We start from the raw sequence: 23144 nt of genomic DNA on the forward strand, positions 1-23144 counted from the left end.
TTTGCTTCTCTTAGAGCAATCGCAAGCCAAATTTGGGAATTGGGAATCACGAGAAACCTCGTGATTCACGAATAATTTTATGACTGAAAATATGAGTATGATGTCACTAAAATTATAAATGAATTGAACTCGTAAGAATTTTCTGTTCGTAAGCGGGATTATTTTCGTGAGCGTGTTTTTCCGAAATTCGTTACTCACGCTCTCTCGCGAAGATATTATTTTCGAGAGTCACGCACACGCACGACATTTGGTTGGTTATTCACGCACACTCACGCCGTTACCATCAGTGTGAGTCACATGCACACCGCTGGAGGCAAAAATTTAGTGCCGCCGCCGCCGACAAAAATTGGTCGGCTTCATTCTCTGGTACACACTGGACTAAATATTGAACGATTAATCATCGTATATGAACCATTAGTGCAAGTGTGAACATATACCCATCACCGTCGTTATTTCAACCCCGTCATTATTTACGTTTCGTAGATTAAAAGCGTTCCAATCGCACAAATTACACCCCCCCATCAAGTCTTACACTAGACAATCATCAGCACTTGGATATCTTCGTCTGGTCAGACTGGGTTTGTGTGTGGGGGAAGATGGAACGCTTTTGAATTAGGATAGAATTTGAATTAGTTGTTATTATACGACGGACGCGAATAAACACACAACCGTAGTTTCTATTTTCTATTTATTATAATGTCGATGCACTAGTGGCAGTCGCAAATTAGTAATTAAGCTGCAATAATAAAAAATATTTTATGAAAAATAAACAAAGAAGAAGGTAAAAGCAACTGACGTTTGAATACGAATTTTAATTCGACTTTGAGAAACGTAAGACTCTTCAAAAGAAAAATAAAAACTTTGTTCAGAAGGGGTTTTGCGGAAAGGGTAATATGTTTGTCTAAAGTGGTGTTGAATTGTGAAACAATAGCAGTGATATTGCAAAAAAAAATTGTTAATAAACAAAATATTAATTGCGTGGCAATTTTCACACCATAGCCATATTGATGGTGCCTCAATCTCTTTAAATGATATGGTCGTTACATTGGTGAAGTTGAAGGTTTTCCCTGAAATTCTATAGTGTTTGTGGTTTTAATGAAATAATAAATCCGATAAAAGAACAACGAACAGATTGTCAACGATAAGTGATTGCGTTGTTCTTGGTACGAGTACATGGACGCAAAGCGGAGTCATCCATTGATTTTTCTCTCTATGGGTATGAGGTTGAGGACGGACCACTTTTAGTACATTTAACTCTGAACTCTGGTTTCTCCATAGCCAGAGTTTCATAGAACCCAATGGGGACACTTCTTTACATTTCCCATGTACATCAACAGTAAAGAATCAAATTTCATCTTTGCTTGGCCAGTTATTTTTAATACTTAATCAATATGTTTGTTCGTTGTATGGTGTCTAGTGTTATTGCCAACGTGAATATAAGATATACAATAAATAAAACCAGTCTATTTGTTTGCCCCTCTAACTTCGTATCCATCGGATGAATCATCTTCTGTTTTGTGTTCGTAGCCGTTAGTGTATGAAGTAATATTTTGGCCAATTAAGACTTTTTTTTATTTCTTTCAACATATCGCAACGGGAAAATTACTTTGCCTTTTCCGTTTCCATGTTGTTGTTTTTGTCCGTTACGCTGGTGGTTATTTCGTTACATTATAATTGCTAGTGTGGTTATGTATGCTGGTCGAATGTTTGTCATGTGTCTGGAAGAGCTATGCTTTCATCCATTGTTCGTCAATTCCTACCGAAAATAATCACTTTGAAATGATTTCTTTTATCATTTAATTGTTGTTTTGTTTGCGTGAAGGGTATTAGGAGGCGTTCAGATAATTGGAATACTCATTCGTATGTGTCAGAGGTACATCACCGCGCGTTATGGGTATTAGCATTGCTGTGCTTCTGAATGGATGTGCCATTTTTTCTAATTGGGTTCCATTTGCAAAATAAATCAATATGTTTTCCCCCACAATATTCCATATTGCAAAATTGTATAAAGTTAAGCATTTGAAACCCTCTAACAGGCTTATAGAGCTTAAGGGTAAACAATTTGTGTGAGACATTCGTTAACAAATATAACAACATATAGGACATAGTGATTGTCCACTTTAGAGAGGTATCACTGTAAATACGAAATTCTTCTAAAATTAACTTCTAGATAGAAGTTAATTCTAAATTCTTCCAAAATTAACTTCTAAATAGAAGTTAATTCTACCAAACACAATATGGTGTAGCCTCAATCATTATATTTTAATCTGAAAATGTAAATTGGCGTGCCTAGAAAATTTAGTCTAAGGTACAGTAATAATATATGGTGGAAAATTCTGGGGGTATCCAGAATCCTTTCTACGCTTATGATAATATCTCACAATAGCAGCCCATCAATTCTGTATTCCGTTTGCATCACATCGAAGTATCGGTTTGCAATTTATCCTATATTGAGATGGGTCTAATGGAACGTAACGTAGATAGCCTCCCCAAATTATTTATAAATCCTAGGGCACCAAACGCAAACAGTATTGCTGGCGATAACGAAATATACTAGGCTTTGTATTACTAAATGTTTAAAAAATGAAAATGAAATATGTTGAATAACTCAGATGTAATAGAAGAAAAGAGCATCTGAACATTTTCACGGATAGGAGACATTACAGTGCGATCAAAGATAATCGATGATGACTCGGAAAACCGCATCGTATATGTACCGGGACATGCCACAATAAGAGGGAATGTAGAGGCAATTGGACTCAGTGTTGCCAATTTGGTGCTTTTAGCACCAAATTTAGTGCTTTTTGATTTCTAAAAAGCACCAAATTACCTTTTTGGTGCCTTTTAAAAAAAAGCACCAACTTGGTGCTTTCTGGCATTTTCATTTAGTGCTTTTGGTGATTTTTTTATTTTGAACAGTATTAAGTAATTGATCCAAAAATTTTGATTAGACTTTCAAGAGCTGAAGAAACTCAAATTTATTGCCAAATATAGAATTTGATTGTTATGAAGTTGGCATTATTTTTTAATTAATATTGTTGTATTCTGTAGGAAAGTCACACAACTGAAATAAGTAATAGACTCCTTCAATATATTAATATTTTGAAAGTTGAAAAATATCACTGTTCAAAATTAATTGGACGAAAGCATTAAAACTCATCAAGGTGTATTCTTGAATAGCGGTTCATAATGGTGAGTACTAAGTTTGAGTTTTGTCGCTAAAGTGAAAACTATATCAGTAAAAAAGGCATAAAATTATGCATATTTGCTGCAAATTTTATTATAACTTGATGGGGTATAGCCAAGTATTAAAGAAAAGTAATTGTGTAAAAATAACTTCATAAAATTCAATAAACAAAAGTTCTATAATACATCTTCGGAAGTTTTTTTTTTTTTTTTTTTTTTTTTTTTTAGTAAAGCATTTAATTTACGATTTTGTGGTGGAAGAATTTATAATATATTTTTGGTGCTTTTCGGCCTTGGGGAGTTGGCAACACTGATTGGACTAGTAATGAGAATTAAGACATAAATAAGATAAGATAAGAGAAATTAGAAAATCTAAGTCCATAAAGACTATGCGGGCCGAGTTATATGAAGGGATATGGGAAACACATATAGCGAGGTGACACTGGGCTATCGGGAGGGCAGTAAAAATACTACGGGGTGCATAGAGAACTACTAAATGAGAATCGGACGACAGGGCCTAATATATACCTTGCAAAACAATATAAGTGAACTGCAGGTATTCTGTACATGCCATTTATTTCTTTAAAAATAAGATGCATTTAAGTTATGAATGAAAATAATATTTTAACATCTATGCGTACATTAAAATCCTTGAGGTTACTATCGATTAGGCTAAATATGTTATATACACGTAACAGAATTTTATTTTTTGTTAATTAGTGGTCTTAGAGTCTTTAAATCGCAATCAATAAAGAAAACAAAGAAAGAACGGAAATGACAGTCATGTGGTACAACCGATTGAACATTGAAACACCTGTAAAATTGGATTACTCGAACAAACATTTTTAATTTGAAGTCATTCTTAGCATCGATATGCAAATACCTATTCCAGCATTAAGGCTTTTTCAAATGTATATGTACGCTAATGCAAAAGCGTACAATTTTATAAACATATAACAATTTGTTGCGTGTGATAATAAATTAAAATCAATCAAAAAATATAAAGAATGTATACATTTATATTTATTTGTATAATGATAACGCGATTTTACTCTTTCAATTTTTTTTAATTCAACAATAATTTCCGGTAATGGAGTTGTTATATATAAATCGATTTTTTATCTTTATTAAATGCACGTTCAAGTGCAGTACTATTATCATTACACATATAATAAAACTAGTTACCAAAAAGCACGTTGGGAAATGTAATTCGACCTAATTTGATAAAACTTCGAAGCTTGTGGAAAAAAATATTCAAATACAGCAATAAAAATAAAATAAATACAAACATATAACTATTATTGCATAGAGATGTTAAAATGAGTAGGCAATTCTTTTATTATTATTATTATTTTTTCAATCGATTCGTTACTAATAAATGCCATTACATGCTCTAAATACAAAAGTAGACTGAATTGTCGTCATCGTTTGCCGGTCTGATACAGTTATAAGTAGCTGAACAAAGTTGAATATCTATCGTATTGTGCACAATACTTCTTATCAGTAACTCTGAGACATTCTTGGATTAAAAGAGCCTTTATAAACAATCATTTTATTTATTATTTTTCCTATTCGTATTAGTAGAAAATATTAGCTCCTATTCACATTTAAAATTGGACGATGACCAAGCGGTCACTCTTATGGTGCAAATTCTATTAATTTAAATTTGTTATGGAAGAAGCATACTAGTTGCTTGATTCATTTTTACTATACAGTTCATTTCTCATGATTATTTGTAGCTGGTTGGTAAAAATTGCATTGGTAAAACCTATAATTCAACTTGTAGTAGGATTCAGTAATCGACCTACATGTATTAAAAAAAATGGTCATTCAATGAATGCGGATCGTAGCTTTCGGAATGGTTGAAGATTAGTCGACTGATTCGTTTGTTGATCTGGCACGTTTTTGCTCCACGAATTTAAAATGTATCTCTTTCCACATTTATTCAGTAAAGATATTTATTATTATATATTGCTGTTTAGTAAATATAGGATTCTATGTTCCAAAAAAAGTAACATACGCATTTGTTAAAAAAAAATAAAAACTGTAATCATACTGATCTGCGGCTTAGTTATTGTCCCAACCCAGTAAGCAATTTCAGCCTGTTAAGGTGGCGAGCACGACCAATAGTTTGACTTGTCTCTGTGTTACCCCTACGAGGATCGCCTGCACGGTCGATACTTGTGGTATGGTCGGCATCAGTTGAAGTGAATTTCAGAGCGGTTGTGGTTAGGGCTGGTGTGATTTCGGTTGTTGTGGTTTCGGCGGTTGTGATTTCGGCGATACGTTGGGCAAAGTAAAACTTGTTTTTATTTACAAAACTTTATTGGTCCAATTAGCTTAAAAAACTGAACTGAATATCACTGGATTTCTGGTCAAATATAATATATAGATTGTGGTTTTAGCTGCCGGATTTCGAATGAGCAGAGCTATTGCATCATGTTCATTTTCCATGTCGTCGAGAGTCTCTTTTAGCTACTCAGAAAAAAATTTCACGAAAATGTTTCCAATTAAAATTTTAATTGAGTTTTAAAAAAATATTCAATTAAAAATTTAATTGATTCAACAAATTTTTGAATTGAAACCAAAATTAATAGTATCAATTAATTTTTTAATTGGCCTTCAATTAATTTTTAATTGGTACTATCATTTCTGGTTCAATTAAGAAATTAATTGCATCAATTAATTTCGTGATTGAATCAGAATTTTTTTCTGTGTACATACTATAGATGTGCGAGTGACTGAAATTTCACTCACACTCACGCACATTCACGAAGCAAAATGTTTGTTCACGCACATTCACGAAACGAAAACCGTTACTCACGCACGAACTACTTTCAAAGACTCACGCACGATTCACGACAAATTAACGAGACTCACGACATTTTCCAATCGGAAATCAGCAAAGGTAACAAAATTCAAAAATAAAATTTAGTTCGAGAGCTAAATTAATTTCAGTTAACATACGGGTATGAATTAAATCTTGATTTTTTCGTGAGCGTGATTTTGCAGAAATGTTATTCACGCACATTCACGAACCGATTTTATTTCTCACGCACGACATATTTATCTTAGTCCCATTCACGCACATTCACGAGAGTTGCTTTAGATTTTGTTCACGACTCACGTGATTCACTCGTGAATCCCGCGTGTCACGAGAATTTCGTGTCACGCGCACACCTCTAGTACATACAGGAGATAATTCGTGATGGTGCCTCCTTTCTTGGTTGTTACTTCGTGGACTTGGCGTGTCGGAAGGTAGGGTGTTTATGATTTTATCGTCCAAGGCAATAAAATCATAAACACCCTGACGGTCCAGCTAGGCAAGATATTACGGCTGCTTTTAAGCATGTAACCTTAGGTTATATTGGGAACAAATATGTCAACGCATGATAAAACTCGCCTCCCTTCGGCCCTGAGACCTCGTACCGCAGATGTAACTGGATGTAGCCCCCGTGTCATTCAGAGCATCAAACGGCCTGTCACAGAGGCACAGATTTACGTAGCACAATAGGAGCAAAACCAATTGTTCTATTTTTGCCCCGGTACATTTCCAGCAGTGTTTCTACCTTTTGTATTTGGCTGTGTATTGTATTCCCCAATTACTTATTCTAACTCATTGCATATCTCTTGGTTGTGTCACCGCGAAAAAAATATTTTACTAATATTGTCTCCTTTTTATTTTTTACAGAGATTTATCAGCATAGATTTATAAAATAAAGAGGCTTTCTTGATTGAAGAAATCAAAGCATTGGAGCACGCAACTATCACCAAATCAAAATGGATTCGTTGCTTTATTTTCGTAGCTTTGATGATGGTTCCACAATCAATTGCACCGTAGCAAATAAAACTACCGTCATTACAAATGCCTACAATGGTATACCTGAAACGCTTATACTCAACGTATCCGCATGGGTTTTGCTGATAATACTTTTTACGGTTTTGCGACATCATGCAGGCGATTACGGACGCCTCGCTTTGGTCAACAATGATGGAAATCGTAAACGTTGGACAGAGATATTTTATTCTCGTGGTACAAGTTTAGTAGAACAACCTCATACCTCAAGAAATGGAACAGGCAATCTACACCGTGACGATTCTGCATCCTCACCAACCAGTCCTAATGGCATCGATGAGCCGCGAGGCAGTATAACATCACAAACGGCGGAATCCACACCTTTATCGCCAATACATTATGACCAAGGAATGTTTTCATGGATTATGATAACCCTGAAGTTACGAAAGGAACAAGTTCTGTTGCATACTGGCCCAGATGCAGTCTACTATTTGTCATTTCAAAAGCATCTCATGGTTGTAATGGCTATTGTCACTGTGGTGTCTTTGGTAGTAATTTTGCCGGTGAATTTCCTAAATGGTTCCCCGGTCAATGGCAACGATGTTAATTCATTTGCTCGCACTACTATGTCTAATATAACGCCAGATTCGGCATGGCTTTGGGTTCACGTCATTGTAGCCATTGTGTATGTGCCTTTAATAGTGTTAATCATGCGTCGTTCGTCGGGTCGCAATGCCTTTAAGAAAGCCGCAACACGCACCATAATGATTACGAATATCTCGCCAAATGATCGTAACAAAACCGTAGTGCGCAATTATATTCAGGAACTTTTTCCCGATGTCAGTATCGAAGATGTCCAGGTGGCATACAATATTTCCAAATTATATACACGTACCGCAGAATATGAACGTGTATTTGATGCAAGACTTTATTGTGAGCATCATAGGGACAAGGACAGTTTAGTGGTGAGTGATATTAACGTGGATTTTTTCTATTCCATGAATTGTTACAAACAAAACTTTCTTTTAGGTTCACCCTAATACCTGTTCGTGTAAAACTGAAAATGCCTATGAATACTATCAACGTGAAGAGCGTGCCCTGTACGGCGATGTATGCCGTCTGAGAGCAGCAGCGCTTAATGAACCTTTAGGCATTGCCTTTCTAACCGTATCTACAGTCCAAGAGGCCCAGAATATTGTTGCTCATTTTACTCCGGGCACATATCGTCAGTGGAATCTCTCTTTTGCACCATCACCCAATGATTTGTTTTGGGAAAACCTTAGTGTTAGTCGGGGTCATTGGATGCTCAAATGGATCACCGTCAACACCATATTGTTCATTACCCTATTCTTTTTAACCACACCAGCTATGATTGTCAATCTTTTGAATAGTGTAGCCTTAGCAAAAGATAAACTTTTCACCATTTCACCCTTAGTATCGGAATTCCTGCCTACCCTTATGCTTTGGGTACTCAGTATATTAATGCCTGTCATTGTAGCTTTCTCGGATAAATGGATGGGTCATTACACCAAGTCGAAACAGAACTACTCGATAATGACCAAATGTTTTGGCTATTTGCTTTTTATGATTTTAATTTTACCCTCTTTGGGTTTAACATCTGCCCAGGCCCTTTTGGAATGGTCCGTAAGTGATGAAGCTCTGAGATGGGAATGTTTCTTTGTTCCCGATCGTGGATCTTTCTATGTGAATTATATTATTACTGCTGGATTCATAGGTACCTCTTTGGAGTTATTGCGTTTCCCTGAATTAATAGTTTACATGTATATGTTGATAACGGCCAAGTCAAAAGCAGAAACTCCCTATATACGAAAATCGATTTTATTAGAATTTCCCTTTGGCACACATTATGCTTGGTCAACATTAGTTTTCACCATATCTATAGTTTACAGTGTTTTCTGTCCACTCATTATGCCTTTTGCAATGGTGTATGTGTGTTTTAAACATTTTGTCGATCGTCATAATCTTTATTTTGCCTATGGTCCATCAAATATGATCTCACGTAATGGCGGGAAAATTCATTCAACGGCTGTAACCATGACCAAGTTTTCTGTAGTTATTCTATTGCTGGTTATGGCCATGATATCGGCAGTAAGGGGTTCTGGAATGGCAAGAGCTATAATTCTAAGTATAGCGTTAATAGTTACACTGACGTTATTCACATTTATGTCACCCATAAAACGATGTACTCAGGCTCGTAGGCCTAGCATTGTTGAAATAGCTGGTCCAACACCCATATATATACCGGATGTATTAAAACCACGACCTTCACAAAATTCTACACCTTTGGGACCGCACTCCTATAATGGTTCTGGGACCACAATGCAAGTGGCAAGTAGTTCAGCAGGAGGAGGTCCCAGCGGAGGATTTGGAGGCTACGGATCGGATTCAGTATCCGATTTCGATATAAGTTCTCAGTGTAGTGCCAATAATGTCGATGCCTAAATTCGAGGAAGATGACAATGACCAAATAGACACAATCTAAATACCAGTACGAGATATCGAGGAAATAACTCTGTGATTCGGAAATGTGATCAATTCTTAAGAAAATAGAAAAACAATTGTTCAGTATGCTTTACATATCACATTTAATGATATGATTCCCTTGAAAAATATTCTTAATGATGCGAGATTTTTAAAAGAATTATGCTGCCTTGTCATATCCCATGGTTTGGGATTTTAAACCTAACTTCTCGTGTTATTCAATTTATGTACATGTTGGGTGTTTTAACATTTTGTAAAGTCGACTTTCTTACATAGGGATTGTAATCGAATATGGGCATAGACCAAGGAAGGTATAGACATCTCAAGTGAATTCACAGCGCTGTAGTTTGTCTGCACACCGTAGATGGCTCTTTTTCGTCTGCAATTGAGTGATTTTTTAATTTGGCTTTAATTTGTTTTCTTTCCTTTGTTCTCTCGTTGAAACACCAAATATTGTGAAAGTTTATAAAATACTATTCATCCACACCTTTTTTGTAATGCAAATTGACTAATTTATACGGTTATTCTCGTTTTCCAAAAATAAATTGAGTCACTTGACTGCGCAATTGAGTGGAATGACTGCGCACTGCAAATAAACAAAACCATGGTGAATTATCAAGGTATGTCTTTATATTTTCTTGGTCTATGATATGGACTGTAATCATAACACAAAACAAAATTCCGAAGATTTAAAAAAAAATTAACTTCTTCCATATTTACTGAATTAAATCGGTACTAATTGTATACGCAAAAAAATAATAATTACATAAATGGCAAAAATTGAGTCACTATTCTCACGGTCAATGAATTCAATTATAATAAAAGATTTATATAACCCCATGAACAGATTTGCGAGACTTTGGCCATAAAAATGTGCTCACTTCACGAATTCGTAAACCATAATAATGCGCTTTATTTTGACTTTTAGATATGTACCAAATTTTTACGGTACTGTAATTGAATGTCGATAAATCGATTTTTGATGGTAGAAAAATACAATTAATCGTGTTTAACTGACATCACATATCTATAAATAAAAATTTGATCTGAGTTCATTTTAAAAATTCCCAATATTTCCTTATCTTACACTATTAGAAGTGTAGTCTATTTGAATTTTGAAATCACTTATAAGTCGAAGTTTAATATACTTGTTGCTGCTCAAGTTTGATAGCCATCTTTTGATGATGATTTACTTTTCAGGCGATTTGTCAACTTTTGCTAGCATTTAAAATATATTTTGTTTGTTCAGCACTACAAAGATCACTTTGAAGGACATGTACCAGTCTGAATCTATCACTAAAACCAACTAAACATAATTCCATAATTTTGAAAGGCGATTCAAGTCAAATTTCTGTGATCTCTTAAAATGAATTAGTAAAAATTAAAGATCGCAGAAGGTTCGTAACTTTTACAAAATGTTTACAATAAAAAAATCTTATGTATAATTCCGATTACAATCCCTAATTCCTAATATGATTTTCTTTTGATGTCAATCGATTTAATATCGGTTACTAAGATCTAAATTATGTAAATTAAAAAATAATATTGGAAATTATAGATTCTAATCGAAAAATTGACTGATGTATTATAACCCTTTGGGGATTTTCAACATACCATTGTGGTAAAGAGATAGGCGAAATATTAAAGTTCATTAAAGTGTGAACCAATTTCCTTCTAAGGAATGGGCTTTTTCTGCGTTTAAACAGTGCATAAAGAATTATCGCATATACCGGTTTAGTATTTTAAATAACACTTAAACTTATGTGAAAATAAAGCTGTTTTTTTAATTTGAATTATAAATTAAGAAGCCGCCACACACACACTCAAAACTGAGGGTGATTGTTATTCTGGCTACATATTTATATTTGCGAATCACAGAATATATTTTTGTAATATATATTGTTTTGTTTTTTATTATTTATAAAATTTGTTAAATATCTTTTTTTCAATACCCTTTAGAATTGTAAGAAAAATGTTACCATTTCTATATGAATTACATAAAAATTGTTGTTCACAAATGTAAATTGTATAGTTACAAATGTTTTTTTTTCACAAATGTGTAGGCCGTCTATGCAACTCTAGGAACAAGAAAACCAGGCAAATTCTTATTACAAATTGCTACTTCGATAGCGATGAGAATTTGAATGCTGAAATCTAAAAACAAATCGGTTTTCCAAAGTTGGAAAAAAATCTCTACGGCAGTCAAATAAGTTTCAAAGGCCTAACCTCAAAGGCTAAACAGCTTTTGAATCCAAAACAAAATACGAAATACAGTTTTGTCACCTATTTCTTAAGACAAGTTAAAGTTTTCGCGAAGGTACACGTACCGAGTTTATAGCGAACATTTTACAATATATATAAAAAAAAATGTACTACTATCAAAATTTCAACAAAGAATCATTGTCGCATGTTTAAATTTTGCTCGCCTAAAAAATATGTGGCTAATCTGTATTATTTATATGAAAATGAAATGTTGGTGAAATGTTTAACTTAAAAATTCACCATCTGTTGTATAGTAGGGGATAAAAGAGTCTACTTATGTATGTAACAACCGCAGTGAAGCGTTCTGAATAATTTATAGTATGCACCAATTGCTAGACTAATCACTTGTAATTTTTGATGACAATTTTCAAAAGATTCCATTTCTATGCCTAATTTTACTCTTTGAATTCTAAACATTGGTTTTTTAATCAAAGTGTATCGTGTTTGGTTATCGAGCCGAAAAGCAAATTTATTTCCGCGCTTAATCATTTAATTACAAAAATCGAAACTTTATGAAATCAGTACGTTAGAAATTTTCCATCCAAGTTTTAACTAAACTTTATAAAAACAATATATAATTTATATATATATTATTTATTTATTAATTTAGTTTTGTTGCGAAAACCAAACATAGTACCAACCTATAAAATAAAAATACAGAAAATGCTTTGAGCTTGTATTTGTTACTATATTTTTATTAGTGTTTTTTTATACCCTCCATCATAGGATGGGGGTATATTAACTTTGTCATTCCGTTTGTAACACATCGAAATATTGCTCTAAGACCCCATAAAGTATATATATTCTGGGTCGTGGTGAAATTCTGAGTCGATCTAAGCATGTCCGTCCGTCCGTCCGTCCGTCCGTCTGTTGAAATCACGCTAACTTCCGAACGAAACAAGCTATCGACTTGAAACTTGGCACAAGTAGTTGCTATCGATGTAGGTCGGATGGTATTGAAAATGGGCCATATCGGTCCACTTTTACGTATAGCCCCCATATAAAGGGACCCTCAGATTTGGCTTGTGGAGCCTCTAACAGAACCATATTTCATCCGATCCGGCTGAAATTTGGTATATGGTGTTGGTATATGGTCTCTAACAATCATGCAAAAATTGGTCCACATCGGTCCACAATTATATATAGCCCCCATATAAACCGATCCCCAGATTTGGCTTGTGGAGCCTCTAAGAGAAGCATAATTCATCCGATCCGGCTGAAATTTGGTACATGGTGTTGGTATATGGTCTCTAACAATCATGCAGAAATTGGTCCATATCGGTCCTTAATTATATATAGCTCCCATATAAACCGATCCCCAGATTTGGCTTGTGGAGCCTCTAAGAGAAGCATATTTCATCCGATCCGGCTGAAATTTGTTACATGGTATTGGTATATGGTCTCTAACAACCGTGCAAAAATTGGTCCACATCGGTCCATAATTATATATAGCGCCCATATAAACCGATCCCCAGATTTGGGTTGCGGAGCTTCAAAGAGAAGCAATTTTCATCCGATCCGCCTGAAATTTGGTACATGATATTGCTATATGGTCTCTAACAACCATACAAAAATTGGTCCATATCGGTTCATAATTATATATAGCCCCCATATAAGCCGATCCCCAGATTTGGCTTGCGAAGTCTCCAAGAGAAGCAAATTTCATCCAATCTGGTTGTAATTTTGAACATGGTGTTAGTATATTATCTTTAACAACCGTGCCAGAATTGGTCCATATCGGTCCATAATTATATATAGCCCCCATATAAAACGTTCTCCAGATTTGACCTCCGGAGCCTCTTGGAGGAGCAAAATTCATCCGATCCGGTTCAAATTAGGAACGTGGTGTTAGTATATGGTCGCTAACAACCATACCAAAATTGGTCCAATCACACAAAAATTGGTCCATATCGGTTCATAATCATGGTTGCCACTAGAGCCAAAAATAACCTACCAAAATTTTATTTATATAGAAAATTTTGTCAAAATTTTGAGAAAGATTTTCAAAATTTTATTTCTATAGAAAATTTTGTTCAAATTTTATTCGGTTCATAATCATGGTTGCCACTCGAGCCAAAAATAATCTACCAAGATTTTATTTCTATACAATATTTTGTCAAAAGTTTATTTCTATAGAAAATTTTGTCAAAATTTTTATTTCTATAGAAAATTTTGTGAAAATTTTATTTCTATAGAAAATTTTGTTAAAATTTTATTTCTGTAGAAAATTTTGTCAAAATGTTATGTCTACTTTGTCAAACTGAATTATATACGTATTGGATCGATCTTTTTTGATTTAATATATACCACGTATGGACTTACATACAATTTAGAAGATGGTGTTAGGAGGTTTTAAAATACCTTGCCATCGGCAAGCGTTACCGCAACTTAAGTAATTCGATTGTGGATGGCAGTGTTTAGAAGAAGTTTCTACGCAATCCATGATGGAGGGTACATAAGCTTCGGCCTGGCCGAACTTACGGCCGTATATACTTGTTTTTTTTTTTTTTTTTTGTAAACTCTGCTACAAATCTTTAAGCTATGTATATATTATTAAGCTCGTCTCCACAACTATTTCTACTTAAACACTCACATTTATATTTATGATTTTTTTTAATTAGAAAATTTAAGTAAATTTGTATATAAAGTGGTATACATAAATTCATATTATACATTAATATTTTTCAAAAAATAATAAATAGTATGCTTAATTACAACATGGATCTTTATATTTGCAAATCAATTTCGATACCAAGTCAATAAGCACAAGGGGCAAGCATTTTTCAAATGCAACATCGTTTCAGTTTGAGGGTAAACACTAACATATATGCCCCAGATGAATTTAAACTGGACTTTTAATTTGCTTACATTAGAAGTAGAATTAAACAGTTGACAACATTTTTGAAAACTAGATGAAAGCTGCTTTAAAACACTTAGCAAGAAAAGTACGAATTCTTTTAATACAACAAAAGTCCTGGCCACGTAATTGGTAAGAAAAAGTAATATGTGAAATATAAACTCTGAAGAAATCATTAAAGCCATTTCTTTCTAAACCCAACCCTGCCAGCATTTCAAAATTCGATTTCATCCCTATGGATACCATAGCCTCGTTTAATTAGCATAACATATTAAGGGCCATCACCAACCATCCAGGAACAAACGGTTTGATAGAGCTATATCATCCTGCTATCAAGACAGCTGTCAAACCGAAATATGGGTTAAGGTATTGCCACTTGTGTTGTTACGAATACGATCATCATGCAAGGGGGATATAAAAGGTTCCCATTGTCCTTTACAAGCATAATATTAAGGCCCGTTCTCTGGAATCAACTCAAAGCTGCGCATACAAGTCACGCACAATTGGAGTCAGGAGCACGGTTGCCACAGTTGGTAGAATTCTATAAAAAATATTCGATTTTTTACTCTTTGGTAGATTGTTAGAATTTTGGTAGATTTTGCAAAATATTCATCTCCAACTAAGAGGTACTTCACAAATTTTTAATTGAAATAAAGTTTTGAAAAAAAAAAATTTATAGAAATTAAATTTTGATAAAAATTTCTATAGAAATAAAATTTTGACAAAGTTTTTTATAGAAATATAAAATTTTGACATTTTCAATAGAAATAAATTATTATTATTAGTTTATTTAAAATCATAATAAATTATGAAGATAAATACAAAAAAATAAAGGTACTAACAACTAAAGGTTTCGACCTAAATTTATGTTAACATATTGATGTGTAATTAAATGAGATACCATATGTAATTAAATGAGATGCCATATATTACAATGTGTTAAAATTTTGTGAACATTTTGGATATTAACTGGTGTTCTTGTCTTTAGAAGATCAGGGAGGCATTGTGAGCCAAAAATTGTAAGTTCAGCTTGGATTATCTTGGTACAACTGAAAACGATGTGTTTAATGTCCACTTGCTGCAAGCCGCACGCCGGTTCATTATGCAAGAGATGTTGGTGGGTTAGCGAGGTGTGGTCAAGTCGAAGACGTATGCATTTTTTAGTCCATAATCTAGATACTGAATTAGGGAAAATTGGTGTAGTTTTATATGTGTTAAATTGTTTGTAGTAGTGTTCGTAGTCATCCCATTCTGTTTTCTTGTTGCTTTAGGTTCATAGGCAAGTCGTTACAAGTCATTCCGGTTGGGTACAATATATCGCAAGATAGGTGCATTTGAGGCAAATTTTGCTTCTTCGTCCGCTAATGTATTTCCTAAGATACCCGCATGTCCCTGGTATAGAAATAAATTTTTGTCAAAATGTTGACAAAATTTTCTATAGAAATAAAATTTTTGAAAAAATTTTCCATAGAAATTAAATTTTGACAAAATTTTCTATAATAATTAAATTTTGACTAAATGTTCTATAGAAATAAAATATTAACAAAATTTTCTATAAAAATAAAATTTTGACAAATTTTTCTATAGAAATAAAATTTTGACAAATTTTTCTGTAGAAATAAAATGTTGACAAAATTTTTTATAGAAACAAATTTTGACAAAATTTTCTATAGAAATTAAATTTTGACTAAATGTTCTATAGAAATAAAATATTAACAAAATTTTCTATAAAATTAAAATTTTGACAAATTTTTCTATAGAAATAAAATTTTGACAAATTTTTCTATAGAAATAAAATTTTGACAAATTTTTCTATAGAAATAAAATTTTGACAAAATTTTTTATAGAAACAAAATTTGACAAAATTTTCTATAGGAATAACATTTTGACAACATTTTTTTCTATTTTGTTAGAGCAATTGCAATTTATTGCGATTTGGCACTTCTAAAAAACGCTACTGTTTGCCATTGGGTTGTTATCAGCTGTTATGGTTTGTTATGATATAAAGCCTACTTATAATTACATACCTTCTTGAAAGCGACGACAAAGAGGAATGAAACACGCAGCGACATTTGTCGTTTCGTTTGGAAGAGAACAAAACAAAACGTATAAAAACAATCGCAGTTCTCAATTGATTGAGAATTTGTTGAGAATAGAAAATTATGAGTTAATGTTATTTCGAGGGTATCAAATAATTAAATGCCAAAAGAGAATTAGCGCAATTACTCCGTATCTATGACAGTACAGAAATCTAAAAACAAAAAAAGGCAACAAAACGATAAATAATAACCCTCTTTATATCGCGTTTTGCTGTTATTTACTTTATTATGTTTTAAAAAGTCATTGTGATGTGACCAAAATAAATCGATTCTTCCCCTGATACTATACATCAAATCTAAGAGTTGTGAAATTATTCCTGAGAACTAGTCCAATAACGTCAACGTGAAAATTTGATTAAAACAACAAAAAACAAATTAAATAAGGTATTCTGCGAAATCAAAAACAGAGAGAAATCTGGCAAAAACATGGCAGTTTCAACGATGGGAGCGAAGGCAAACTATTGTCAAACTTTGAGTGCATCGGAGGGAATGGACATAGAGGTAAGCAATAAGAAAGCTATGAGTTTTTTGTGGTCACAGTTCTGCAACGTCAATCGTGATTATGTTTGAAAATTAGAAAATTCTAATTTTTTCCCCACATTGCATATACGAATATTTCCAAATCATCAAATTTATTGTATAATTTAATTTTTGCTATGCTCCACTAATTATTTGCAACGTAACGTATGGTTTTTTTGTCCCACGGATCACGCGTGAGTCACGAAAATTTTCGTGAGTCACGACAAGCACTTGCCTATCTGAGAGCGAGATAAATGTTTTCAGCTCTCAGATGACAATATTTTTGCAGGCGGCCAAAATGTTGTCAGCTTCCAGATGAAGAAATCGGATCACATTTAGATATAGCTCCATATATATCTTTCGCCGATTTTCCGTGATATAACCACAGAGGCCAACGTTTTAATTCGATTTAAGTGAAATTTTGCACAGGGCGTAGATTTAACATCATAAATATGCACTCTGAATTTGAAACCGGGTCAGATTTAGATATAGCTCCCATATATATGTTTTTCCGATTTGGGCAAAAATGGCCAAAATACCCACACCTTATAAAATCACCACTGCAAAGTCGAAAACTTGGCCCCAGAAGCCAGAGTTTTACCCTGATTTTCCACAAAAAGTACAATTAGTAGTATCGTCAAGTGTGCTAAATTTGATGGAAATCGGTTCAGATATAGATATAGCTCCTATATATACGCATAAATAGCAAAATTTTCCTGCTAAGTCGAAAACATGTCCATTTTGCCTATCATACATATCTATCGACCGATAAATCATAAATATACTTTTGTGAAGTTAGCTCAAATTCAGATTTAAATGATTCCCATATTTTTATACCCTGCTCCACACTGTGGAACAGCTATAGCTCCCATATATATGTTTTTCTGATTTCGACAAAAATGGTCAAAATACCAATATTTTCCTTGTAAAATCGCCACTTCTTAGTCGAAAAGTTGTAAAAATGACTCTAATTTTCCTAAACTTCTAATACATATATATCGAGTGATAAATCATAAATAAACTTTTGCGAAGTTTCCTTAAAATTGCTTCAGATTTAAATGTTTCCCATATTTTTTTACTAACATTGTGTTATAGATTTTGTAGAAGTCCATCAAATTCTGTCCAGATCGAGTGATACTTAAATGTATGTATTTGGGACAAACCTTTATATATAGCCCCCAACACATTTGACGGATGTGATATGGTATCGAAAATTTAGATCTACAAAGTGGTGCAGGGTATAATATAGTCGGCCCCGCCCGACTTTAGACTTTCCTTACTTGTTTTTACTAACATTGTCTTCCACCCCAGGGCATTAGACGATTTAAATTTAAAGTCTATATTTTGTAGAACTCAGAACTCTAATAAATTTAACCAGATCGGTTCAGACTTAAATACTTGTATATGGGAAAATAAACCTTTAAATATAGCATCCAACACATTGGATGGATTTGATATGCTATCCAAAATGTGGATCTACAAAGTGGTGCAGGGTATAATATAGTCGGCCCGACTTTGGACTTTTCGTACTTGTTTAAATTAATGCTCTTGGTTTTATGAATTTCTTTGTCACAACTTTGATAATATTTTGCGATGACACTATTAGATAAGAATTTATTTATTATTGGCAAATGTAATCTATGACACCACGAGAGTCCAACTTTACAAATTTCGGCTTCGATAGCACAGCTATATTTAACAACGTAAACACAACACCCATACTGTCCCCGCAACCCTTTGCAATGTTTGTTGTTGTAAATCATTTCGCTGATTAATAGTGAAATGTTGGGGATTGCTTTCATTTATTTCTAAGTGGACACCATAGTTGAGGATGATAAGCAAAACCTAGCTTTATTCGCTGAATTGTAAACTGAAATCATATGCTAAAAACATTATTATTCTACATTTTATCCCATATCTCGAAATCACTTAATTTTGTGCTAAAACAAAATTCAGACGGCCTGCTATTTACACATGAGTTTGTTTACCTCTATTTCTTCTCGTTGATCTTGAAAATGTTTAGAAAATATTAAGCATTGCCTTAATTCCAGTCGATGTGAAATCAAGTTTTAATCCAATTAATACCGTTGCAGTAGCTGTCCAAGTAGACTCTTCCGATTGGTATACTTCAGGTATTTAGAGTTTATGAGAGATGAACCAATGTTGAGATGTATAATAAATATATGCTGAAAGTATGGAGCAAACGGAGCAACTTAGCATGAATTGAAATCACTCCACATTGGTAATATTTTGGTGTGATATTAACCTTTCATCCGGCCGATTTCAGGGCATTTTTGGGCTTATTTATGTGTGAAGTCTTTGATGGACCAGTATTGCTGCCTCTAGTTTGACAAAGCAAGTGCAAATCACATCAAAACTCAGCAGGACGATAATACTGAAAACTGGATTTCAAATGCATTATAACTAGGGTTTTTTTTCCCGGGAAATTTATATTTTTCGCTCCTTTCCCGGGAATGAGGTGCGGGAATTCCCGGGAAATTTTCTTTACAATATTTTATGTATAATATAGGGTTTTATATGACAAATGACAGTTGAAATGTAGTTAAAGTGGATTTTGGAAGTGTAATGTGAATAACTATGGTACCAAGTCGTAGTAGTTGCCTTGTGGAACATACATAGTCGTGGGTTCTAATCCAACGGGCTCCCAATTGTTAAAAAGAAGTTTGCACTTCCTAATTTGTGATTGTCATATTTCTGTAAACAGACATTCCGATGGACTGGTAGACTGAGTAAGCTTTTAAAAACAACGGGACATTTTACATTATGTAACCCACGTTGGCAATTGCATAATTTCAAAATTTCATATTTATTGCAAGGATGCTTTTTATGAAATAAGAAAATTCCTACCTTTTTTAAGATAGTTACCTTAATTAGGCTTGAAATCTATTAAAATTAGGTTTTAAAACCCCTTATTTATAGGGCATACGACAACTGAAATCTAGTTAATGTGGATTTTGGAAGTGTAATGTGAATGTCGTATTACATGGTAGTGTTTCCCTTTTGGGAATATTGACTGAACATGTGCATTTATTGACCCCGTTTAACGATAGTGAAATCGAAATAAGTTTCTTTCATTTCGAAACAGTTCTTTAGTGTTACAAAAAATCCCACTATATTAATAGTGTTCTTCCGAAAACTATACCGAAAGAGACTATCTTAACCATTGTCAAAATGTTTTGTATTACAAAATATTTCGTATTTTAGTATGACAGATGTAACATATATTGTTAGTTGTCCAGAGAGCGCCGTATAATCGAAGCTTTAGGCGATTTCTAATTTATTCAAATGTCTAAATATATTCCACATCAAAGCAGGTTACCCTTTGACCGGGATCCCGGGAAATTCGAAAAAATGTCCGCTTTCCCGGGAATGCAAAAAGTCCGGAAAAAAGAAAACCTTAATTATAACAAACATGTAACAAATTCTTAAGTTGGCAAATCAAATAGGATGGTGAACTGTCGATGAACCATTCAGGCCTTTTAATTGAATCGAACTGTGATTCCAACATTTTTTATTCGATTTCCGTCCTATCTCAGGCTACAATTTATCAATTGCCAGCCACTTGAGTAGTATTGATTATACTTATTATCAATCACATTTTACTCAAATTTTTATATTTTTTAACCTGGGATAAAAACCAGTTATTTATTCCATTAATCAAGAAACAGGAATTGGCCGATATTGCATTCTAGAATTTTGTCTTCATTTTCTTTGCTTAACTTTATTAATTTTGCCTTTCTAGATTACCATCCAAATGAACATTAAGCATATGTTTAGAAGATCATTGATCCCATAGATTTCACATACATATTGAATATTCGTAACTGTGACAATTACATCTCATATGCAAAACTCATCCCTATTATTAACAAGGTTTTTGTTTTATTTATCCTCTTGCTAATAAAAGGACTATAAACCAAAAGGATTTTGGCTATTTCGATTACTGCGCAATTGGACAACAAGTTCGCCCATGATGTTGAGGGCTGTGGAAAAGAAAATTTTGTCATTCTTGAAGACACCGTATCGTGGATTCTTTGTAGACATTGGACCAGCCATTGGTGAGGCTGACAAAATATGGACGGTAAGCCTTAATACAGAATCCAAAGAGATACCATTGGTTATGTTACATGGCTTAGGTGCTGGAGTCGCTCTATGGGTTATGAATTTCGATGCTTTGGCTAAAGAGCGTCCAGTTTATGCAGTTGATATTTTGGGATTTGGTAGGAGTTCCAGACCAAAATTTTGCTCAGATGCATTGACGTGTGAAAAGCAATTTGTAAAATCTGTAGAGGAATGGCGTCGGGAAATGAATATACAAAATATGATTCTATTGGGTCATTCCATGGGTGGATTTATAGCATCCAGTTATGCCTTGTCATATCCAGATCGAGTTAAACATTTAATATTGGCTGATCCCTGGGGATTCCCCGAGAAACCGCAAGACGCTTTGTCCAGCAAACAAATACCTCTTTGGGTAAGAGCTTTGGCCCACGCTTTAACACCATTAAATCCCCTGTGGGCTTTGAGGGCTGCTGGTCCCTTTGGACAATGGGTTGTACAAAAAACAAGACCTGACATTATGCGTAAATTTTCATCTACTATAGAGGATGATATAAATCTTATACCACAATACATACATCAGTGCAATGCTCAATATCCCAGTGGCGAATCAGCCTTTCACAGCATGATGGAATCATTTGGCTGGGCCAAACATCCCATGATTCATCGCATTAAAGACGTTCGCCATGATATTCCCATGACATTTATTTATGGATCACGTTCTTGGATTGATTCCTCTTCAGGGGAAAAAATTAAAGCCCAACGCGGAGGTTGTAAGGTCGATATAAAAACCGTCAACGGTGCAGGCCACCATGTCTACGCCGACAAACCAGACATATTTAATCGATATGTAAACGAAACTTGCGATTTGTATAAAATTCGTCAATTGGTACGAGAATCAACGGAATCCGACGAAGAACATATTTTATCAGTGAATGCTGCCACAGAGGCCGAATCCGATTCATTGAAAAATGGTGAACAGTCCTCAATCGGTAACACCAATGAAAGCACCCCATCAGCGACACCTAAATCTGACAGTAAAGTTCAATGATGGCTGGTTCAATATGGAACAGACATGTTCTATCGATTATTTTCTAATCCTAATATGGCATAAAAAACCTATCAGTTATCTACATATGTATTATATATATATTTTTTTCTATGTTAGTAATTGTTCTTTTGTTTTTAATAGTATTAATCCCCACCATCTTTAAAACCTCCCCCTCCCACACTGCTCTTCTAATGCAGCAAATGCAAATGCATATGCTTGTAATTTATATGTAATTAAAATTAATTAAGCATGTGAAATACTAGAAACTTGGTACTATTCAAGTTCTTAGTGAATAATGTATATAAGTAGAAATGTAAAACCGGAACAAACTATGTAATATGAGTTATGAACTCACAACGCCACGTTGGAAAGCTAAAACATCAATAGGCGATGCGATATATTGTTATTACAAACTAATAAATCAAATAAACAATAATCTTCTGCTAATATAACTTGCTCGCACACTATTATTATTTTTATTATTAAATTGTTATGTTAGTTCTTAGATCAACTTATTTTTGTAAAATTATTTCCTTAATAAATAAAAAGTTGAAATGAAATATTCTCAAATTGCCTATTATTTCCTGTTAAATAAATACTCTACTGTAATTATAGTTACGAATGTGAAATTGCTCTAATTGTTTGGAGTTGAAAAATGTAAACACACTCGAAACAAAAAGTTTGTAATCGGCAACATAAAATTACCAAAATGAAAATTGTCTCTTGGTATTGGTTGACCAAAAAATTTGTCTATAGCTTTTATAGCATTTCCCTTTCTGTGTATGTTCCAAT

General features: G+C 33.7%; 2 protein-coding genes and 1 long non-coding RNA gene across 4 annotated transcripts; 2 read left to right on the forward strand and 1 right to left on the reverse strand.

Moving 5' to 3' along the window:
• The first annotated feature begins 602 nt into the window (after positions 1-602).
• Tmem63 (transmembrane protein 63) lies at positions 603-11508 on the forward strand. 2 transcript variants are annotated; one of them, XM_075312014.1, is made up of 3 exons: positions 603-781; positions 6878-7947; positions 8012-11508. In XM_075312014.1, exons 2-3 carry the CDS (start codon positions 6967-6969, stop codon positions 9443-9445), a joined length of 2415 nt encoding a protein of 804 aa, XP_075168129.1. In that variant the 5' UTR covers positions 603-781; positions 6878-6966; the 3' UTR covers positions 9446-11508. The 2 variants fall into 2 exon arrangements, with proteins under 2 accessions (XP_075168129.1, XP_075168130.1); XM_075312015.1 differs by lacking the exon at positions 603-781 and adding an exon at positions 977-1216.
• Positions 11509-14239: 2731 nt separating this feature from the next.
• On the reverse strand, positions 14240-16766 carry LOC142240307 (uncharacterized). Its single transcript, XR_012723226.1, has 2 exons — positions 16631-16766; positions 14240-15144 (listed from the first exon to the last, which is right to left on the reverse strand). It is a non-coding gene; the product is annotated as an uncharacterized LOC142240307 (long non-coding RNA).
• Positions 16767-16820: 54 nt separating this feature from the next.
• On the forward strand, positions 16821-22912 carry puml (pummelig). Its single transcript, XM_075312016.1, has 2 exons — positions 16821-17203; positions 21150-22912. The coding sequence occupies exons 1-2, from the start codon at positions 17129-17131 to the stop codon at positions 22350-22352; spliced, it is 1278 nt and encodes a 425-aa protein (XP_075168131.1). The 5' UTR covers positions 16821-17128; the 3' UTR covers positions 22353-22912.
• Positions 22913-23144: the final 232 nt, after the last annotated feature.

Source organism: Haematobia irritans, chromosome 5 (assembly GCF_050003625.1).
Source record: "Haematobia irritans isolate KBUSLIRL chromosome 5, ASM5000362v1, whole genome shotgun sequence".
Taxonomy (NCBI): Eukaryota; Metazoa; Arthropoda; class Insecta; order Diptera; family Muscidae; genus Haematobia; species Haematobia irritans.